This window comes from Lutra lutra, chromosome 9, assembly GCF_902655055.1.
Source record: "Lutra lutra chromosome 9, mLutLut1.2, whole genome shotgun sequence".
NCBI lineage: Eukaryota > Metazoa > Chordata > Mammalia > Carnivora > Mustelidae > Lutra > Lutra lutra.
In genome coordinates this window covers 21245485-21267527 of record NC_062286.1, presented here as the reverse complement: position 1 = coordinate 21267527, position 22043 = coordinate 21245485, and the positions used below count along the sequence as shown (strand labels likewise).

At 47.1% G+C, this 22043-nt stretch overlaps 1 protein-coding gene across 4 annotated transcripts in view; it reads right to left on the bottom strand.

Moving 5' to 3' along the window:
• DPYSL5 (dihydropyrimidinase like 5) overlaps positions 1–22043 on the bottom strand; it is a 93512-nt gene that overhangs the window by 36429 nt on the left and 35040 nt on the right. For 3 of the 4 annotated variants that reach the window (XM_047746799.1, XM_047746798.1, XM_047746797.1), the window contains exon 2: positions 14846–15110. In XM_047746799.1, coding sequence (XP_047602755.1) covers positions 14846–15106 — 261 coding nt within the window. In that variant the 5' untranslated portion in view covers positions 15107–15110. Of the gene's footprint in view, positions 1–14845; positions 15113–22043 lie in introns of all 4 variants that reach the window. The other variant, XM_047746800.1, reaches the window with a different exon arrangement.

The following is a 22043-nucleotide window of genomic DNA, read 5'->3' as shown; positions in this document are numbered from 1 at the left end:
TGGATTTTTAAAAGATTTTTAAAATTTATTTGAGGGAGAATGAGCAGGGGGAGGGGGAGAGGGAGAAGCAGACTCCTGGCTGAGTGCAGAGCCTGACATGGGGCTCAATCCCAGGATCCCCAAGATCATAACCTGAGCCGAAGACAGACGCCTAACGACTGAGCCACACAGGAGCCCCTGGAGATGGGATTACTGTAGCGACAACACTGTGTATGTACTTAATGTCATCGACCTATACACTTAAAAATGGCTCAAATGGCAAATGTTATTTTATATTTTAGGCCATTAAAATTGTTTTTTAAGGCGCCTGGGTGGCTCAGTGGGTTAGGCCGCTGCCTTCAGCTCGGGTCATGATCTCGGGGTCCTGGGATCGAGCCCCGCATCGGGCTCTCTGCTCGGCGGGGAGCCTGCTTCCCTCTCTCTCTCTCTTTCTGCCTGCCTCTCTGTCTACTTGTGATCTCTCTGTGTCAAATAAACAAATAAAATCTTTAAAAAAAAATTTTTTTTTAAATATGATTCTATAGGGTGGAGGTTACTCTGCTCCTTTTATAGATAAGAAAAGGGACTCAGAAGAAATCGCACAGCCAGACTGAAAAAGGGTCCATCTGCTTCTAGAGCCCCCATGTTTCCTTTATAGTATATGCTGCCCTTTCTAGAGCTCAGAGCATAGTTCTGGCCTGACAGAGGCGCTCCCTGTTTCCATTCTACTATGAAACGATGGAGAAAAGCCCCAGTGAAATCGGACCTAACTGCAGTTTGGAAACAGGGGGGTAGGTATGACTTGAGCTTGAATTACAGGGCTAAATCTGAGAATTGTGCCAACATCCAAAATTATGAAATGAGAGCTCCAGGCTTCTCTCTAATCCAGAATGATTATCTTTGCTGCCGAGCATCCAATTTAAATTCATTGTGTTTAATACAAAGCCACAGTAGAGAGCAGGCTGTCTCCCGACATGCAGTTACCATGGAGACCGGAGATGATCCTCAAAGGGGGTTATGTGGCGGAGGGAACATGGCTGCCAGCTTCTAAGAAGCCAAGGGGCCTGGGGAAACCATTCTAAAACAGAGCGGCACAGAGGGGCCCTTTGTCATCGTCCTCCTTAGCAAAGCCCCTTCCAAGCCCAAAGCGGAAAAGTCTACAGGCGAGCAGGGCAGGACCGTCTTTAAAAGCCCAGGCTGCCCATGGATGCCAGCGAGGAGGGACTTATCAACCATCCAGAAATAAACCCCGTGTAACCCAACTTGCCCTCCTGTCTACCCTGCCGTGGGCGAGTCCTCATGTTCGTCCCAAAGCTAAGTGATTAACAATACACCAAACTGCCAAGGGACGGGGCCCTGGGGTCTCCCTGGATACAAGGCGCCCAGGATGGGCTGGAGTCAAGGCCGGGAGGCAGGCAGACCTGTCCCTGCACTGATTAGCGTGGCAAGTATTTTACTTTTTTCCCCACCTGGAAAGAAAAGATAATAAGAGAACACAAAAACCTGTCCGAGGGGGATGGTTTAAGAGTCTCATGCTCTACCGACTGAGCTAGCCGGGCTCCCTCGAGGGGGATGGTTTAAAGATCAAAATAAATGAATAATATATATACAGGTGCTCTGACCAGTGGGCCTGGACAGCTCCACACACCGCGCTTGTAGGAAGCAGGGGCCAGAAACGCATCTGTGGTCCCGTGAAGAGCCACTGCGCTGGTAGGAGCTACCTGGGGGACTGGGATCCCAGAGGCCGTCAGAGGCTCAGTATGCTCCATTCTGAACCCTGAACTTTCCACGCGGCAGGAAAAACATACTCTTTGATGGGCCACTGAGTCTAGCGCGTAGAGCTTCGGAACTACCGTGTGCTCTCAAACATGGGTTCTAGAGAATCTTAAACCTGCCAAGTGACTCGGGGCACCACCCTGGGACAGATGCCGCAGCCCAAGACTGGTGGTAACAGGGGATACAAAAAAAAAAAAAAAAAAGGAAACCTGACAGAGGAGCCAGGAGAGGATGGCAATGGCTCAGTGGTCAGAATTCCAGTCCACAAAACCTTTATCATCTTCTAGGTCCCTCAGCTCGCCCAGGCCACCCTATTCGCCAGGGATGAAGTGTCAGGCAGAAACGGAGCAGGTGGGCTCTTCCCCACGACGTCCTCACAGTTTACTGTAGAGTGAGACACAGACCCCGTGAAGACAGAACAGTCACATCAGTGTGTAGCCTGGCATTGTGCAGGACAATATCCTCAAGGACCCCCGAACCCCCAACACCTAACAAAGTTTCTTTTAAAACACACACACACACACCTTTTATTTCCCCCCTCCAAATAACTTGAGAAAATTTTATTATCTATTTATTTATTTTTAAAGATTTTATTTATTTATTTGACAGACAGAGATCACAATTAGGCAGAGAGGCAGGCAGAGAGAGAGAGGAAGGGAAGCAGGCTCCCTGCTGAACAGAGAGCCCAACGTGGGGCTCGATCCCAGGACTCTGGGATCGTGACCTGAGCCAAAGGCAGAGGCCTTAACCCACTGAGCCACCCAGGCGCCCCAACTTGAGAAAATTTTAAAGAAAAGTCTTAACTTTTGTCTAGCAGAAAGGGACCATGCTAAGGGCAGAGAATATTTATCAAGGGTTTGGTTCATGCACTCAGTTGACAGTTCCCTTAAGTTTCTGGCTTATAGCCTGCACTATAAAAAGTTTGTTCCCAAAGACGAAATAGCCAAAACAACTTTGAAAAAGACGCACAGTGACAGAAAATAGATCAGTGGTTATCAGGGGCAGAGAAGGATGATAAGGGACACAAAAAAACTTTTGGGAGTGACGAATATGGTTGTTAATGATGATGGCTTCACAGTGTATACATACATCAAGATGGATCAAACTATACACTTTAAGATTTTACTTTATTTTTTAGAAGATTTTATTTAGGGGCACCTGGGTGTTAAGGGGGGTTAAGCCTCTGCCTTCGGCTTAGGTCATGATCTTAGGGTCCTGGGATCGAGCCCTGAATCGGGGTCTCTGCTCAGCAGGGAGCCTGCTTCCCCCACTCTCTCTGACTGTCTCTCTGCCTACTTGTGATCTTTATCCGTCAAATGACCTTCTTCATTCCATTCATACTCCTCCCCCAAAACAAAGATCACCAACATATATCTTTTTTTTTTTATTTTTTTAAAGATTTTTATTTATTTATTTGAGAGAGCGACAGAGAGAGAGAGAGCATGAGCGAGGAGAAGGTCAGAGAGAGAAGCAGACTCCCCATGGAGCTGGGAACCCCATGCGGGACTCGATCCCGGGACTCTGGGATCATGACCTGAGCCGAAGGCAGTCGTCCAACCAACTGAGCCACCCAGGCGTCCCAACATATGTCTTTTTTTTTTTTTTTTAAGATTTTATTTATCTATTTGAGAGAGAGAGACAGAGATAGCAAGAGACAACACAGGTGGGGAGGGGAAGGAGAAGCAGGCTCCCTGCCGAGCAGGGAGCCCAATGTGGAGCTCGATCCCAGGACCCTGAGATCAAGACCTTAGCCAAAGGCAGACACTTAACTGAGCTACCCAGATGCCCAAGATTTTATTTTTTTAAGTAATCTCTACACTCAATGCAGGCCTCCAACTTACAACCCTGAGATCAAGAATCAGTCGCACACTCCACCACCTGAGCCAGCCAGGCGCCCCTTAAACCATATGCTGTAAATACGCACCATTTACTGTATGTCCACTACACCTACATCAATTTGTTGAGAAAAAAAATTACATGGATTAAAACAAAAAAAGGTGGTTTCCTAGATTACCTAATCATGACCTTCTTCATTCCATTCATACTCCTCCCCCAAAACAAAGATCACCGACATATATTGTTTAATTTTTTTTTTTAAGATTTTAGTTATTTATTTGAGAGGGAGACAGAGAGAAAGAACAAGCAGGGCGAGGGAGAAGCAGTCTCCCCACCGAGGAGGGAGCCGGACCAGGGACTCGATCCCGGGACCTTGGGATCACAACCTGAACCAAAGGCAGATGCTTAACTGACTGAGCCACCAAGGTGCCCCTAATTTTATTTCTAAATATTAATTGAGAATACTGTGGAGAGTTCGAAAGCTATTTATGGGTTAGGAGTTGGATTCATTAAGCTTTAGTGGTACTTCCAGCTCTAAAATTGTGTGTGTGGTTGAGCACGTGAGTGTGAGAATGTGAAAGTGTGTGAATGTGTGTGAGTATGAGAGACAAAAACTCATCAGTGAGCAAGTTCTTACTATAGTTGGCCCACAGTTTTGTCTTTGTGTAGTCACTAATTAAGGATCATTATAGCTCCTAATTTTTAATTAACAAGAAGTATAAAAGGATCCGAAGGAGAAAAAAAAATGTGCTTGGCTGTGCTGATCACTTGAGGGAATCACGAGGCTGAAACCACCAGGGGGAAAAGATTCGGCATCTACACACATTCCTACCTGTCCAACCGGATGTCATTCTAAGACGTGTACCTTACACTCAAAACAAGACTATGACAGCTTCACATCAGAGGCAACTGAAGCAAGGTTTGAGAAAAGAGATATTCACAATTAAGATTTTTGAGGAATTCCACACGGTTATGTTCAAATATTCCTTGAACTATTAAAAAAAGACTTTTTTTTAAGAAAAGAAAAAGGCAAAAGAAAAGGAAGAAAGATCCATCATTCATGTACTATATGTATCACTGAAATATACATGCAATACATGTGTTTTTTCTTTTTTATTTTCTCTTTTTAAACCCTAAAGGATGAGAGTATGAAAGCAGAACTTCTTATATGAGGTATGAAAGGTTTTCAGTATGTCTGGGATCACAGAGGGGGGGTGTTCCTTTCTATTCTTGAACCAAAGGTTTTAAGAAGCGATAATCTCTGCATAGATGAATTTTTTGCAAGCACTCTTCTAGAAATTGACGAGCTACTTGGTCACCATAGGAGATTTTATTCCAATACTAGATGTAAAATTTATAAGAAACAATTGATCTCCTCTTACATTTGTTCTAAGAAGGGTCAACCTGGCCTACATTTTGCCTGGCCAATTAATGTAGGTGTAGAGTGAAAGTTGCAAGGTATTGTTAAGGTAACTGATTTGAAGTGGGACATCTTTAAATAGCTCCTGATGCCTGCAGAGTTTATGACTGGCTATTTCTGCTTTTAAGAGAAAGAGAGAGGAGAGAAAATTATCTAGAAATCATCACCATTACTATTAGACTCCATTTGAAATCTAAAACACATATAGTCGACCTAACAGTAGGAAGAGAATCTAACTTTTTAGTTCCTATTTGATGCCTAACAGTTTAATATGTAGGCTCATGAGGAAATGGCACAAATGTGTTTTCCAGGGCTTGGGAGCATGATCAAGTGATTGATTGATTTAATGGACCCTCATATAGGGCTTGGTAAGCACCAAGTATTATTTTAAGTTCTTTACAAATAGTAACTCGATGAACACACATAAGACACTATTATAATCTCCATTTCCCAGAGAAGAAATTGAGAGACAGAGAGAGATTAATTTGTCCAAATCACACAGTCAATATGGAGCTAAAATTCAGATTCTATAGTGGTCTCCTCTGGTCTGTGCCCATCACCACCACACTGTGCTGACATCCACCTGTTTCTTGAACATCTACTCTATGTTTCAAGCTATGTGGGTCTGTGGTGGGTCATGAGTTAAATGTAAATTATGGTCTGAGCTCCACAAATACTCTTCAATTTGGCCGAAAGACAAACTATGCAGGAAACAATCTGAAAGCCCCAAGAAAACAAATTATTTAAGCTGGGGAAGAGAAAGCAGGATCCTGGATTTGAATTAGCTGCAAGGAGAACATGGCGTGGGCTCGGTCGGGTAGCCTTGAAGTGTTCCCTTGGATGGTGGGAAGGGACGGCCGCAGGAGCGGGGGATGTTCAAAGGGAGAGAAAACCCCCTTGCGGATGCCTGTGCAAGTGTTGGGAATGAGGACTGGAGGGAGAGACAAGGTCGGCTGGGGAGCTGTCCAGGGTGATGACCCAGAAATCCCAACTTGAGGGGCGCCTGGGTGGCTCAGTGGGTTAAGCCGCTGCCTTCAGCTCAGGTCATGATCCCAGGGTCCTGGGATCGAGCCCCGCATCGGGATCTCTGCTCAGCAGGGAGCCTGCTTCCCTTCCTCTCTCTGCCTGCCTCTCTGCCTACTTGTGATCTCTGTCTGTCAAATAAATAAATAAAATCTTAAGAAGAAAAAAAAAAAAGGGGCGCCTGGGTGGCTCAGTGGGTTGGGCCACTGCCTTCGGCTCAGGTCATGATCCCAGGTCCTGGGTTCGAGCCCCACATCGGGCTTTCTGCTCAGCGGGGAGCCTGCTTCCTCCTCTCTCTCTGCCTGCCTCTCTGCCTACTTGTGATTTCTCTCTGTCAAATAAATAAATAAAATCTTTAAAAAAAAAAAAAAAGAAATCCCAACTTGATGTCCTAGACAACAGGGAGTTGCGACAGGTTCTCAGGCAGGAAAACAACAGGAGGCGTGGAGAGCTGGTGAAGTGAAGGGTGACTAAGATGATTTTGAATTTAAAAATTGTAAATATGGAGCCTTCAAAAGATTTAAGTAGTTGAAGCAAAACTGGTGGATTGGAGACAGACCAGGGCAAAATGTCTATACGCTGGCCATAGTTTTAGCACGGGATGTCCCTAGCCCAATGGTAGGCACATGACTCCCAGGGAACCACGCCCCGTACAGTCCCCTCCCATGAGTATGGAAGGGGCCCTGTGAATACGATGGGGCACCATCACCCGTGTGTTTTGTTATACGATACAATTGACTTTAAGAAAGGGAGATGATCTCCGTGGAGCTGAGGCTCATTAGATGAGCTCTTAAAGGGACAGGGTTCTTTCTTTCTGGCAAAAGAGATTCTAAGTCCAAGGGATTTGAAACAGAAGAGGGGTTCAAAGTGAAAGAGCCTCTGTGGCAGCTTTGACGATGGAGGGGGCACATGGCAAGGAATGGTGACAGCCTCAGGAGCTGAGATGGGACCTCAGCAGATAGCCAGCAGGGACAGGGAGACCTCAGCACTCCAGCGGCCAGCAACTGAATTCTGCCATGAGCACATGAGCTTAGCAGAGGACTGTGAACTCCATGAGAAAGCAGCCCAGTCGACACCTTGACTGTAGACCTTGTGAGACCCGGAGCAGAGAACCCAGTCCCACTGTGCCCAGACTTCTGACCTACAGAACCGGGAGCTAGCACGTGGGTATTGTCTTAATTTGTACAGACGCAGCAGAAGATGAATACAGCCCTGCACAGGTGCTGGGTCCCCCTGGGAGAGGCAGGAGAAGGGACAACCTCCAGGGAAGCCACTCCATGACGAGCCCACGGACATCTTCAGTGGGACTGTGGTGATTCCAAAAGGGGAGAGGAGCCTAGCTGTGTAGATCCCTGCAAGGATCATGGTGTAGGAAGGGTGATGGGTCTTTGGGAAGGGCAGGCATGGTGTGGCAGCAGCCAGTCCAGGAAAACAAGCTGGGAGGAGGGTAGATTCTGAGAGAAGGTGCATCAGGGTGGCCTGCTGGCAAAGCCAGGGATACAGGCAGCACGGGCACTAGATGGAAAGTAGAACAATTACATTGCAAAGCCAAAGTGGATGGATCTCAGAGCCTACAGAGAGAGCCACGGGTGGGTCCAGGGAGGATGTGGGTCATCACAGCTGGGGACCTACACAGGTCATAGGCTTACTCTGTGCTGGGCATAGTGAGAAACGTTTTTCATGTATCCTTACTTAATCCCCACAACACCCATTTGTAAATGGCAAAAACTGTCAACATCTAAGAAGAATGTTATTCCTCCTGGTAAAAGCGGTCTCTGCTAACACCACAATTTCAGGGATGCAAAGAGCTCGCTCTACTGTCTGCCCAGTGCATGTCAGTTCTGGGATGACTTCACCTGGTCCAGGCAAGTGTAGAGCTGTGGTGTCAAGGAGACCCCGCATGCAGCCCACTGAGAGGTCACAGGCTGTCTGAAAGGGGTGACTGTCTTGCTCTGGGTTTTCAGAACCCCTGAGGGGCATGGTGAAAAGACCCTCAGACAGAGAGACCTGCATTCAGATCCAATGATCACCGGGACCTGGGACAACTCATTCATTTTCCATCAGTGGGAGGGTAGAACTCGATTTCTAAGGTCCCTTCCAGCTTTTTACAGGAATGAAGACACAGGTGAACTTGAGAACATTGGTTAAAAAGCAAGACCGCAGAGGCGTCTGGGTGGCTCAGTCAGTTAAGCATCCACCTCTTGGTCTTGGCTCAGTTCATGATCTCAGGACCTGATCTCCATGCTGGGCATGGAGACTACTTAAAAAAAAAAAATAAAATAAGACCATATGAGTCTGAGTCCTGAAAATTTTTGGAGAGCTAAAAGACTGTAAAGACATTTTGGCCAGAATTAAACAAAAATGTACAAAATACTAGAATCAAAAAAAAAAAAAAAAAAAAAAAAAGGAAGTGAGCAGCATTTAAAGGGTTAATTCCAAAAGAGTATATTTCAAAGGCAAAGTAGAAAAACAGTCTGCCCAATGGATAAATAGGTTCCTTGTTTCGGATGCTGGCAGGCTGGACAGCGAAGGGAATTTATGTCCCAGCCTGTCCTATCTCAGGACTCTGCCAGACAGGACCCAGTCCTCTGCAGTGAGAGAAGGGGAGGGAGGGTCAGGACCCTCCACTGGGGGCGGGATGCGGCAGACTATCCAAACCCATGCCACAGAACAGCCCCTGGGCTTGATCTCATGCTGGCCAAGTACTCTTCTTGGATTTGGCTTCCCTTGTAGGGAGGAATGGATGTCCTGCTGATGCTGATTTTGAGTTAATGGGCGGCTATCTCTGTGACAGATGGCCCTGGCACAGACGAGAGGGAGTCTTTGGGCCCTCAACGAAGAGGGACAGACCCAGCCGGACTTCTGTTTAATGACACCTCTACCATGGCCAACTTCTTACTCCCTGATGATGTCACTGGCATACAGACAGGAGGGGAGAAAACAGGGCCAGGGAAATCTGCAAGTACAGGGGCTCTTGGACCGAGGCTGGGATCTGGGAGCCCATTGATTGGACCCTGGACTGTGAATAGAAGGAGAGGAGCAAATAAATAAGACTGGCAAGGACAAGGCAAAGTAGTTGGAGCTTTCAAATGGGATTCAGATGTCAGCTTGACACACAAGGCGAGGGTCAGGCCTGCAGGAGTCACAGCCAGGACAACGTGCTTTTAGGAGTGAAGAAAGTTCCTTATTAATCCACCTGCCCTGGTTAGAATGGTTAGAATCAGCAGGGATGCTTTCCCAAAAAAAAAAAAAAATGACAGGGGGGCACCTGGGTGGTTCAGTTGGTTGGGCAGCCAGCTCTGCACTTCAGCTCAAGTCAGGATCTCAGGGTCATGGGACTGACCCCCTGTTGGGCTCTGCACTCAGCAGGGAGTCTGCTTGGGTTTCTCTCTCTCCCTCAGCCTCTCCCCCCATTTGAGCCCTCTCTCTCTAAAATAAATAAATCTTAAGAAAAACAATATCGATGGGGGAAGGGGCAGACCTAGAGACACAGATTTCACCCATCTGGCATGGGTCCTGGACACTGGTGTCTTAAAAAAAAATCCCTCAAGTCATTATTATTTTTTTAAGATTTTATTTATTTGAGAGAGAGAGAGAGCCCAAGGAGGGGGAGGAACAGAGGGAGAAGGAGAAGCAGACTCCCCACTCAGGAGGGAGCCCGATGCGGGGCTCGATCCCAGGACTCTGGGATCATGACCTAAGCTGAAAAGGCGCCTGGGTGGCTCCCATCCCCGCGTTGTTTTTTTTTTTTTTTTTTTTAAGATTTTATTTATTTATTTAACAGACAGAAATCACAAGTAGGCAGAGAGGCAGGCTGAGAGAGAGGGGGAAGCAGGCTCCCTGCTGAGCAGAGAGCCCAGTGCCAGGGCTCGATCCCAGTACCCTGAGATCATGACCTGAGCCGAAGACAGAGGCTTTAACCCACTGAACCACCCAGGCGCCCCTCCCTGCATTGTTCTAATGTAGTTTGTTTCCAAGGGTTGAAAACCACTGGCCTCCACAGTGGTTCTTAATATATTTTTGGAGGAACAGGAGGCAGAAAAGGCATCTGGGAAGCTTTTCCCAATTGCCCGTGCCTGCCCCCTCTATCAGCATCTTAGTGAAGGGGCTGTACCTACAGGTTAAAAAGCCTGATTCTGATCTTCCATGTCGCTGCAGAGTCATTGGTGTGGTGGAGCTCCAGGGCCCGCATTAACATTCTTTATTATGTAACATCAGCTCCACACAAGAGAATAAATGTAACTTATAAGTATCTTAAGCAGAATAATAATAAAAGACCTCATGACCCCACTGAAATCCTGGACCTTTATAGACACAGTTGGTGTTACTTGGCCTCCCTCCTCCTTCCCGCCCCCTGCCTCCCCCCGTGGGAGATAAGCGCCTTCTTCAATGGCGTCTGCCTTATTAACAAGCAGGTGGTCTTGACGCTTTGCTTCCAGGAGACGCAGGTTCTGGGCCGGGGGAGGGCAGGGCCTGCAGCTTGGGAGGGTGTAAGAAGGCGGGGAGGGGAGGAGGATCAAGGGCCCGGCTGTAAGCACGGGATGCAGAGCCCGGGGAGCCAGGCAGAGCCTGCCACAGCCTCTGAAAGCAGGCAAGGCGTTAATAGTGCTAGAGAAATCCCTTTAGACCCAGTACAATGGAGACCCAGATGCTCTCGGAAGAGCCAGGCTTTCAACTGTTTTGTTTTCCCAGCCCCGGCTGCTGCTGCCAAATTGACAGGCACGCAATAGCTCAGGGGGTGCAGGGTTCAAGGCTCCGCAGATCTGTCGAACAAGAACAAAAAGATGCAACTTGATCTCTCTTTCTCTCTAGGCTAATCACTAGGGTGAGCCATTCCTTAGGATTAATATTCTATTATAAACCCAGATGCTTAAAGTGAATCAACCACTACTTTCCTTCTAATGTAAACAAAGTAGGTCAGCGTCGGTCTAGCAGGGAGCACAGCCTCTGAACAAGCGCCACAGGCTGTGTGAATAATTAAATGGACATGGGCCCCTGAAGCAGCACTGCAACAGGAGCACGTTTTCTGTCCCCAGGAGACTGTGGGTGCCCCGAGGAAAGAGGGTGCCCAAGTGCTGGGCTGTGGGAGCACCAGGGGTAGGGGAGATCGGGAGTGGAGGGGTGGGAGTACCACAGCAGGAAACCAGCTCTTGGGAGGCCAGGAGACAGAAGCAGAACTTGGGGCAGGGTCTACAGATGGGATCCAGGAGAAACTTGAGTCCAGGGGAAACTGTGGGAGAAACCACGCTCAGTCTGAGGGCTGGGGCACAAGGACATCACGATCCAGTCTTGCTTCGGGGATGGAGAGAACAAAGGATAGGTTTAAGTGACACCGGTGGCCAGGAGCATGGCTTGGGACCCATGGGCCCTTAAACACTCCACAACTAGAGCCTCACATGCACATGGAAGGGGCTAAAACAGCACAGGGGCTTTTCTGAGTTTTCCGAAGGAGATGCACGTGCTGAGGTTTCCATCAGCTATAAAGAGCTAAAGGCTCTCTGGGGAAAGGCTCACTGCTGGCTAATGAGGTCCCAGCAGATGACGATGAGAAAAAATAAGATGAAGAAGGCCAGTGTGCCCTCTGAGAAGCTGTTAGATAGCATGGTGACAGCGTGGCATCTGACCTTGGACTAAAGGTCTCCCGGGCGGGGACAAAGCCACAACTTAGGGTGCCAGGTCTGAGCGCACCACAGAATAGCCCCCAGGTGCCTGAGTGGCTCAGTTGGTTAAGCAACTGCCTTCGGCTCAGGTCATAATCCCGGAGTCCCAGAATCAAGTCCCACATCGGGCTCCAAGTTCCACGGGGAATCTGCTTTTTCCTCCGACCTTCTCCTTGCTCATGCTCTCTCTCAAATAAATAAATAAAATCTTAAAAAAAAAAAAAAAAAAAAAAGAATAGGGGCGCCTGGGTGGCTCAGTGGGTTAAGCCGCTGCCTTCGGCTCAGGTCATGATCCCAGGGTCCTGGGATCGAGTCCCGCGTCGGGCTCGCTGCTCAGCAGGAAGCCTGCTTCCCTTCCTTTCTCTCTGCCTGCCTCTCTGCCTACTTGTGATCTCTCTCTGTCAAATAAATAAATAAAATCTTAAAAAAAAAAAAAAAGAATAGATCCCAGCAGGGACCCGAGGGGTCATCAGAGTTATATTGCTGGTAAATACCATGGCCTCTCTAACTTTTCTGCTGGGAGTAGACCTTGTGACCAGTTTGGAAAACAATTTGGAGGCATCTCTTAAAGCTGAGCACACGTGTACCCTAGGACCCAGCAATTCCACTTCCGGGAATCCCCCCACCCCGAAATGGGTGTGTCCATTTGGGGAAAGAAGGACAGGAACATTCACAGCAACCGTGACTAGCAACCCCCAACACGCATTGGTAAGTACCATGTGAGACATCAAACTGCAAAGCACTCAAAGAGAGTAAAGTACAACATGAATGAATTGCACAAAATTAACGTTGAGCTAAGGAAGCTAATGCAAAGGCACAAACCACCTAATTTCATTTACATAAAGTAAACAGTCAGAACCCATCTATGTTGAATATATTAAAAACTATTGACTTCTACACTTTAAATGGGTAAATTGTATGGTGTGTGAATTATAGCTCAACGAAGCTGTTTTGGTTTCCGCTTTTTAAACTGTGGTATTACAAGTCAGGGTAGTGGTTATCCTTGGTAGGGTGCAGTGACTGAGAGGGGGCATAAGGAGGGACTTTGGTCTGGCAATGTGTGGCCTCTCAATCTGGGCACTGGTTACAAGGGTGTGTCCAGCGTGACCATTCCAGATACTCAGAATTTGTGCACGGCTTGGTACTCAGGCTATGCCTCAACAAAAATAGCAATGACAATGGCCACAAACCAAACAGGCCTGGCCTGGCTCCAGGACATGGGGAGGGGGAACTGGATATGCTCATTCCCTCTGGAACCATCCTGCCACTAGCATATCCTGTGAGAGGAGCCTGTAAAAGTTGATGGGGATGGGATGCCCCATTTCATCAGTGAAGCATTACCCACAGGTCCTGGGGAATTCTCAGAAGAGAAAGTAGGAAGGTTTGCCTATGGCCTCTCTTCTCTGGGCTCTGCCAGAGCAGGTGGATTTGGCCCCACATGCTAGAGTACTAGTCCTGGGAGCATCCTTGTCTCAGAACAGGCTAGGCCATGGCCACTGTGACTCCTCCCAGCCCAGTCTTTCAAGGATCTGGTCTGTTGCTTCTGGGCTGGGAAGGGGGGATGTCTTCAGGGAGACCTAAATGGCTAGCTGCCTGAGATGGGCCAGCCCTAGAACAGTGACCCCAAGGCCAGCATCTGCTTGCACCAGCCAGGCTCCCTGAGGGTGGGTTTGGAGAGCCTTGTCAGTCACTGGAAACTGAATCCCCAGGAAAATGGATCCTAGCAGGAGACACCTGAGCATGGGAGAAGGGCTCCCTGAGAACTCCAGGTAGAACAGAGGTGGGATATTAGGGTGCAGAGCCACTGGGGATTTGAGGCTGTGGGCCAAAGTAGGACAGAGGGCTAACTATAGTATAGTTAGTTCCGGGGAGTATTAGAGGCCAAAGCCTTTGGAAGTCAGACAGCGTAAGGGGCTGCCTCCGGGGTCAAGGACTTGTAGTCCTTGAGATTCTGATTTAATTCTGCATTTTGCATTTAACTGACTGAGTGGCTCAGTCAGTTGACTCTCTGACTTCAGCTCGGATCATGATCTTGGGGTCTGGGCTTGAGCCTCATGTCAGGCTCCCTGCTTGGCAGGGAGTCTGCTTGTCCCTCTCCGTCTGCCTCTTCCCCAGCTTATGCTCTCTCAGTCTTGGACTCTCTCTCAAATAAATAAACTCTTTAAAAAGAAATCTTTGTAGGTGACTCTGATGCATAGCTGGGTACAGAGACCCAAACAGATAAGCATCATTCACTTATTCACTCAACAAACATTTACTGGGTAGCTACTCTGGTTCCTGGTCAGGGCCAGGCTCTGGGAAGGCAGAACAATATGGTCAGGCTTAAGAAGACCTTAAGAAGGTCAGTGTTCACGGAGAGTCTGGCATGGGACAGATAATCACAATGCAGAGGAATGGCAGCGAGAACAGAGGTTATGGGCACAGAATAAGGATAAAAGAACCCACGTGTGACTCTTTTCGCAAATTGTCATTTCCTCCTAATTCATTTGTTTCACAGGCCTGAATTTTTGTGTTTTGCATTCAGGAAAGTCCAGCAGCTCAGGCCCAGCTCAATAATTGCAAATATTGGTCCATGACCACTCGAAAAGAGGCCCGCCACCAGTTTTTTTTTTTTTTTTCCAGCTATTTTTAAAAATAATGAACAAGCTAGGAGAGATAATACAAGATAGCTAGCTACGTCTGTTTCATAATTAACTGCCATTAAAACCATCTAGAAGAGGCATATCTCTTTGTCTCTATCTTTGGGGAATTCATTTAGCTTATCACACCTAAGGGAGTCCATCAGATCCATGCCTCCTCACTCCCGTCACACACATGCACAGTAACAAACACCAGCGAATTCTCTTCTTCTAGGCCGGCATGACATGACACAGAAACGTAAACGTAAAATCAGTGTCCGGCCTCAGTTCATAGGTAGTAAGTGATGGGATCAGTAAAACAGACCCGCATTTTTAAGCCCGACTGCTTTTCGGTAGTCATGGAGATCTAGGACATCTAGCCTGGAATTCCCTATGTCAGTTGCCACAGTGGCCCCAGGAGAGCACCCTTCTCCTCTTAGCAACACAGAGGGGGGCCATCCTGTTCACATGGGTCTAGGCTGGAGCAGCCCCACAAATGGAAGAAGCCAAAGGGAAGCGAACAGGAGCATTACCTTGGTCCCATGATAGAAGTCGTCCACACACGTAGCATTCATGAAGGTCTGATGGAAGTGGGTGCTGGTGTCAATGCCTCCAGGGATCACCAGCTTCCCAGTGGCATCGATCACCTTGGCCCCGCCAGGGATCATGAGCTCACGGCCCACCTGCTGGATGATGCCATTCTCTATGTAGACATCAGCCTCGTGGGTGCAGTCATCGTTCACCACCTTGCCTCCCTTGATGAGAATCCTCACGCTGCCTGAATTGGCAAGCATGTTCCTACGAAAGGTGAGAGGAAGGCACTGGTCAAGGTCAGAGTCCTGTTTCACTGTAACCAAGGTCCCACTTCTTCCTTTCAGAGCCCAAACTCCATGGGCAGAGTAAGTGAGCAGGGAAGGGGAGGAAGTTTCTCCACAGCCTAAGAACATCAGTCCTGCAGTCGACTGGGGTCCCAAGTCTCCCGCTGGGATTTACTGGGAAGCATGACACACACAGTGGCAGTGAGGAGGAATCTGGGGCCCAAAGAAACATCAATGTAGGTTCAAAAGCATTTCCATATTGTTTTATTCTCGAAACAACCCGAGGAGCTGCATTTTACCAATGAGAAAGCGAAAATTGCTAAGTAAGGAATCAATGGCTTCTAAGCAGCCAAGTCAACCCAGATGCTTTGCATGACCAATGTCCCCATTATACCATATGGTCCCAAAGATAGCAGGGGCTCCTGGAGCATGTCTCTGTGAGCCAAATTCTCTAAGACTTCCCGTTGTTTAATTCATGTCATTCTTTAAACAGATTCTGCTTCAGCTCACCTTCCCATCCTTCCTCAAGGCTACTACCACACCGGACCCCACAGCTGGCTGCACACTTAATTAGCTCATCTGTAGAGCTTTGGAAAAGCACCTAAAGCACCTTCACTCAAGCCCCAATCCCAAGATTCAGCTTTATTTGCTCCAGATTGGGTCCCCCAGAACCACTATTTTTAAAAAAGCTAGAGAACTTTACCATATGCTTAAAGAATGAATGCCAATCTCTCGCAGAAAGGAGAAGGAAGCGTTCCCAACTCATTTTGTAAAACCAGTATTACTCTGATACCAAAGCCAGACAAAGACAGTACCCAAAAAAAGAAAACTATAGAGTAATATCCCTCATGAATATAGATACAGAAATTCTTAACGACATATTGGCAAGTGGAGTTCAGCAATATGTAAAAAGAATTTTACACCATGCAAATGGAGTTTATTCCAGGCATGCAGTGTCGGTTCAATATTTGAAAATTTAATCAATGTAATCCACCATATTAACAGGCTAAAGAAGAAAAAATCACCTAATTGTATCGCTTGATGCAGAAAAAGCATTTGACAAAATCCAAACATCTATTCATGATAAAAGCTCTCAGAAAAGTAGGAATAAAAGTTAACTTCCTCAACTTAATAAAGAACATCCATGATGTTCTTACCTAGTTAGCTAACATCAGACTTAATGCTTAAAGACTGAATGCTTTCCCCTTACAACTGGGAACAAGGCAAGGATGTCCACTGTTTTCACTGCTGCTCAACAAAGGGAGTTTTAGCCAGCTATTAAAAAATGAAATGAGGGTGCCTGGTTGGTTCAGTCTGTTAAGTGTCTGCCTTCAGCTCAGGTCATGATCCCAGAGTCCCGGTATCGAGTCCCACATCGGGCTCCCTGCTCAATGGGGAGTCTGCTTCTCCCTCCAACCCTCTCCCCTCTCGTGCTCTCTCTCTCTCACTCTCTCTCTCTCAAATTAAAAAAAAAAAAAGAAATGAAATAAAAGGCATATAGATCAAAAAGGGAAAAAAATAAAACTGTCCCTGTTTGCAGATGACATGATCATCTTTGGAGAAAATTCCAAAGAATCTACCAAAAAAAAAAAAAAATTCTCTTAGAACAAATAAATGAGTTTGGCCAAAATGCAAGATACAAGACTTATAACATACAAAAAGTTAGTTTTTCTATATACTAGCAATGAATACATGTGCATGGAAAAAAATTAAAATGCTTAGACATAAATCTTTTTTTTTAAAGATTTTATTTATTCATCCGACAGAGAGACATCACAAGTAGGCAGAGAGGCAGGCAGAGAGAGAGAGAGAGAGGAGGAAGCAGGCTCCCCGCCGAGCAGAGAACCCTATGCGGGACTCAATCCCAGGACCCTGAGATCATGACCTGAGCCAAAGGCAGCAGCTTAACCCACTGAGCCACCCAGGTGCCCCTGCTTAGACATAAATCTAAGAAAACATATACAGGATTTATATGCTAAAAACCACAAAACGCTGATGAAAGAAATCAAAGATCTAAGTGGAAAGACATACCATATTCATAGATTAGAACACCCCACAGAGTAAAGATGTCAATTTTCCCCAAATTGATATATACTGTTTAATGCAAAAATCTTTTGTAGACAGAGGCAAGCTTATTGTCAAAGTTTATGTGAAATGACAAAGCTAAAATAATTTTGACAGAGGTGCTGGGTGGTTCATTGGTTAAGTGTAAGCCTTCAGCTCAAGTCATGATCCTTGGGCCTATGTCTGGCTCCTTGCTCAGTGGGGAATCTGCTTCTCCCTCTCTCTGTGCCTCTCCCTCTCTCTCTGCCTCTCCCTCTGCTGGGTGTCTTTCTCTCTCTCTCGAATAAATAAAAATTAAAAAATAATTTTGACAAAGAAGAATAAAATGGAAGGAATTAGTCTACCTGATTTCAAGACTTATTACATAGCTACAGTAATCAAAGCTGGGTGGTACGGGTGGGGGATAGATACAAAAGCACTGGAACAGAATAAAGATCCAGAAATAGCTCACGTCAGTATGGGCAACTGATTTTTGACAGAGGTGCAAAAAAATTCAACGGAGGAGAGATAGTCTTTTCAGCAAATGATGTTATCTTACACAAAAATCAACTCAAAATGGATCATCCCCTAAGTGGACCTCTTTGACCACTAACTACTCTCTTCCTCTTGGAGCTGATTCTCCAGGACCTAATCCAATTATCCCCCTTTCTAAGAAGCCTTCCCCGACTCTCTCTGCCCCTTCATAGACTTCATGGTCCTGAGTCTCTCTGCACCTGTGTGCTAAGGTTCTCAAGGTCAAAAGCCTTATTAGTGATCATTGTTTCTGCTCCCTCTTCAGCCCCAGCCTCCAGTACAGGATACTTGAAACCAGTGAACAAATGAAAGAATGGCCTCAGCTACTTGTTGTACCCCAACACGATAAAAAGGCTTCAAGCAATGAGTAGTCGTAGGCCGTTACGTATTCGTTTTCTGGGTATGTTCGGGACAATGCTCAGCTTTCATCCCTTTTCCAGTACCGGAAATTACCGTGGACAGAGCAGAGGACCCAACAGATTTCCTCTTACTCCTGTCATTTCATTTGCCTGCCACCAGGTAAGCTGTGAGGAGGCTGTCTCCCAGGATGAAAAGGCTTTAGAACCTGTTGAAGGAATATCTCTTGTAAGGAGATGGGTCAGCTATCTGGTGATCTTTGCCTGCTCTCCTAGACACACCTGGTTAAGCAATTTTTGTCAAGCTGACCAGGCTGGAATGCATGGGAGTCCCGACACCAAGAAAGTTGGCTGGGGCCATTCAGGGTAGACCCTGAGGCTCTCCTGCTGTTAGGAGAGGCCAGTCCCTTGTGGGGCTGCTGCTGAGGGTGGCGCTGGGGAACAGGACAGGTGGTGGGAGTGAACCCCATTCCCTTACACAGCAACAGCTGTTTCCCAGGAATACCTGCTCCCCTCCCCATAGGTGTCAGTCCAACCTCTGGGGAGAAGGGGCCCTTCCCCTAGTGAGGAAGGTGGTGAGCAAAGAGGCCGTGGGGAGTCAGGTGACAGAGATGGGAAGATAGGACAGTCGCTGCCACAAGCTCATTGTCTGAAGTCAGATGAAGCTGAGTATATTTGATCTTTTGTCCTAAAATCTGAAAACTGGAGTTTAACTTAATATGCAATTAGGAAATGAATTTCTTCACAGGTGAGGGATACAACCATCCTGGCCAAAGGAAGCCCAGAAAGGCTGACAGATACAATCTCCCTGTCTCCCATTACACAGCCAAGGCCAAGGGTGACCGTGAAAGGAGACGTCTCAGTTTGCACTATAGGGAAGTGATGGTGGTGGGAGGGGTGGCCGAGAGAAGACACCCCCACTTCCAGCCCCCTGTGCAAATATATAATCCTCACCTTTTAAAACTGCTCTAGGGCAAGAGGAAAAACAGCAGTATTCATGCTGGGAAACCGCTTATTGTTTGTCAGTGTTGTAAAGGGAATATTGATTTGCTTTAGAGCGCAACCCTGAAGGGCAGGGGGAGGGGGGTCCTTGGAAGGGTGATGTGATAATGAATTACTGGGAATTCCCATCTGAGCTTTGATGCTGGTATCAAACCCCGAGGGTGTTTTCTTCAGTAGAAATGAGAGCAATCGCTCTTAGTAAGCTAACACGCCATGCCTGGCACACTTCACATGCGTTCAGCCACGCGCCGACTAACCCCGAGAAGTAGGAACCTTAGTCTCCTTTTTAAAGAGGCGGAAACAGAAGTTTTGGAAATGAAAAAACCACACAACTCCGCAAGAAGGATCAGATTCATATTCATGTCTGAGTTAACAGAAAGGTTATCAGAGTTGGTTCTGGGTAGAGGAGTTACAGGGGATTTTTATCTTCTTCATGGTTTTCTGTATTTTCAAATTATAATAGGATAAAATTGGGTCCCCCACCCAACCTATCTTTTTCTTCTTTCTTGCAGAAATCCCTGACAGTTAACCTAGCTCTGAAGAGACTAGATTCCCAGGATAACCTCAGAGGGAACTCCTCATAACTCAGGGGACCCTATTAATGCTAAAAATCAGTGCATACCTACTGTATACTGGGGTCCTCACTAAACCCATCATTTGCCTTATCTTCTTTGATCCTTACAATGCCCTGGGATACGCAGCTTGATTGTGCCATTATCGCCCTGGAATGGCTGAGGCTTAGAAAAGATAAAGGAACCATCCTCAAGGTCACACAGCAAGTTTGCAACAAAGTAGGGACTGAAAAGCCAGACGATGACCAGAGCTGTTGTGAACTGAATGTTTTGTTCTTCCAAAATCACATCAGACAGCCCTTACCTCCAGTGTGGCTGCATTTGGAGGTGAGGCCGCTGAGGAAGTTTCTCAGGTTAAATGAGATCATAGGGTGGGGCCCGGATCCCATAGGCTTAGTATCCTTATAAGGAGAGATGCCATAGGGCTCAGTCCCCCACCCACCACTAGGCCTTTTCATAAGGACTGAAAAAAGGCCAAGTGCGAAAGGAGCCATCTACCAGCCAGGAAGAGAGTTCTCCCGGGAAACGGACCACACTGACACCCTCATGTCAGACCGCCAGCCTCAGAACGGTGAGAAAATACATTGTTTTATCAGCCCCCCAGTCTGTGGTATTTTGTTACGGCAGCCCTAGCGGAAAAGAGCTTAGGCTCCTGGCCACGGGCCACATTGCCAACATGGAGGGGCGCCGCCTGGTGGAGCAGGTTCTGTGGGTGCTGGGACCTCCAGCCCCACCGTCTGGCAGACGTCTAGCTTCAGAACACGCTAGGGTTACGTGTGAATAAAAACGAACATCTGTGTGCCCTAAAATAGTCTGGAACCTCAGTCTCTTCTAGTGTCAAGCACCAGACCCAGCCCTGAGGAAGACACAGGCCTTGCTCTCAAGAGCTTCAGTCTCATGGGTGACAGAGACCCAAACTGTGTTACAAAGTGACTAACTTTGGGTAGTGGGACGCTTCTTGCCTAAAAACTAAGTTACCAGGAATTGGTTTAAACCGGGTGTGTCTCACGTAGTACCAGACAGCCAGAGCTGAGAGTGAGAGGAGTGGTTTGGTGACGGTGGGATGATGGTCTTGCTACACCCGTATACCCGCCCCCACGCTTCTCTAGATTTCCAAATTGGCTGGCTGGCCAAGAAGTCTCATCCTGCCCAGTCCCCCTCACCAGTGAGGTTGGCATTCATTACGCTTCTCACCTCCCCCAGTAACCTCCTTAGCACACAGTCCTCCAGCTCTCCCTGCTAGTCTTTGCTAAACTAAATGAAGAAAAGATGTTCCTGGCATCTTTTTCTGCAATGAGCCTTCTGTCTGTGTACGTACATTTGTGAACATAATGCAGTGAGGGGGTGGGTGAGTGGGGAAGACACCTTGGCCCTCTTAGAGAGTCCCTCAGGAGGGAAAAGATTTGAGCACATTGTTGAAATACACGAAATACATACTCATGAGCTCCTTAAATGCCACTAGCTATGACTGTCTTTCCCTCCATATTCAGAAAACGTTCTTGTCAGGTGGTCACTGTTGGTATCCGTTTTACTAATTTATGGTGCTTCAAATCACTCATTTATTCCAAACACAGTTACTGTGTAGACAGAGCCAATATCGGCCCAATGGTTTACTACATACGCTGTGAACTGAACGTTTGTATCAGCCCCAAAATTCCTATGTTGAAGCCCCGGTCACAGTGTGATAGTATTTGGAGCTGGGTCTTGGGAGGGAACTAGTCCATGAGGGCAGAGTCCTCATAAGCGGGATTAGCGGCCTTAGAAGAAGTGACAGGTAATCTCTGACACCCCTCACCTCCTTCTCTCCCTCTACTCCGCTCCCCCGGAGCTCCCACCCCCTGTGAGGATACAGAGAGAAGGCAGTCATCTGCAAGCCAGGCGGAGAGTCCTCACCAACAAGTGATTTGGCCAGCGCCTTGATCTTGGACTTCTCAGCCTTCAGAGCTGTGAGGAGTAATTTTCTATGGTTTAAGCCACCCAGTCTATGGTATTTTTATTACAGCAGCGCGAGCTGACTAAGATACTACATTAGACAGAAGTGAACATTATAATCAAATCATCATTAAGTAACAACTGTGCCTTAAAATAAATGTCACCTCCTTTAAGGACTTCTGGCTGTATCCCACATCCCCATTTGTCTAATCCAAAACTTTGATCACCCAGCTATTTCGTCTATGCAAATGAAAGAATTCAAACCACATGGCTGTCCTCCCAGGCAGAAATGGAAGCATGCCAGGGAGTTAAATGGTATTAGAAGGAATAACTCAGAGCTATGGAATTCTAGAGCTGCAGAGATTCCTCAAGTCTACCCTGACCAATCCTTCAGTCCTTGGTCTCCACCAACAGTGACCTTGAAAAGGAGAGGCAGTCAGGACTGAGAGGATGCAGGTACACTGCAAATGTGCA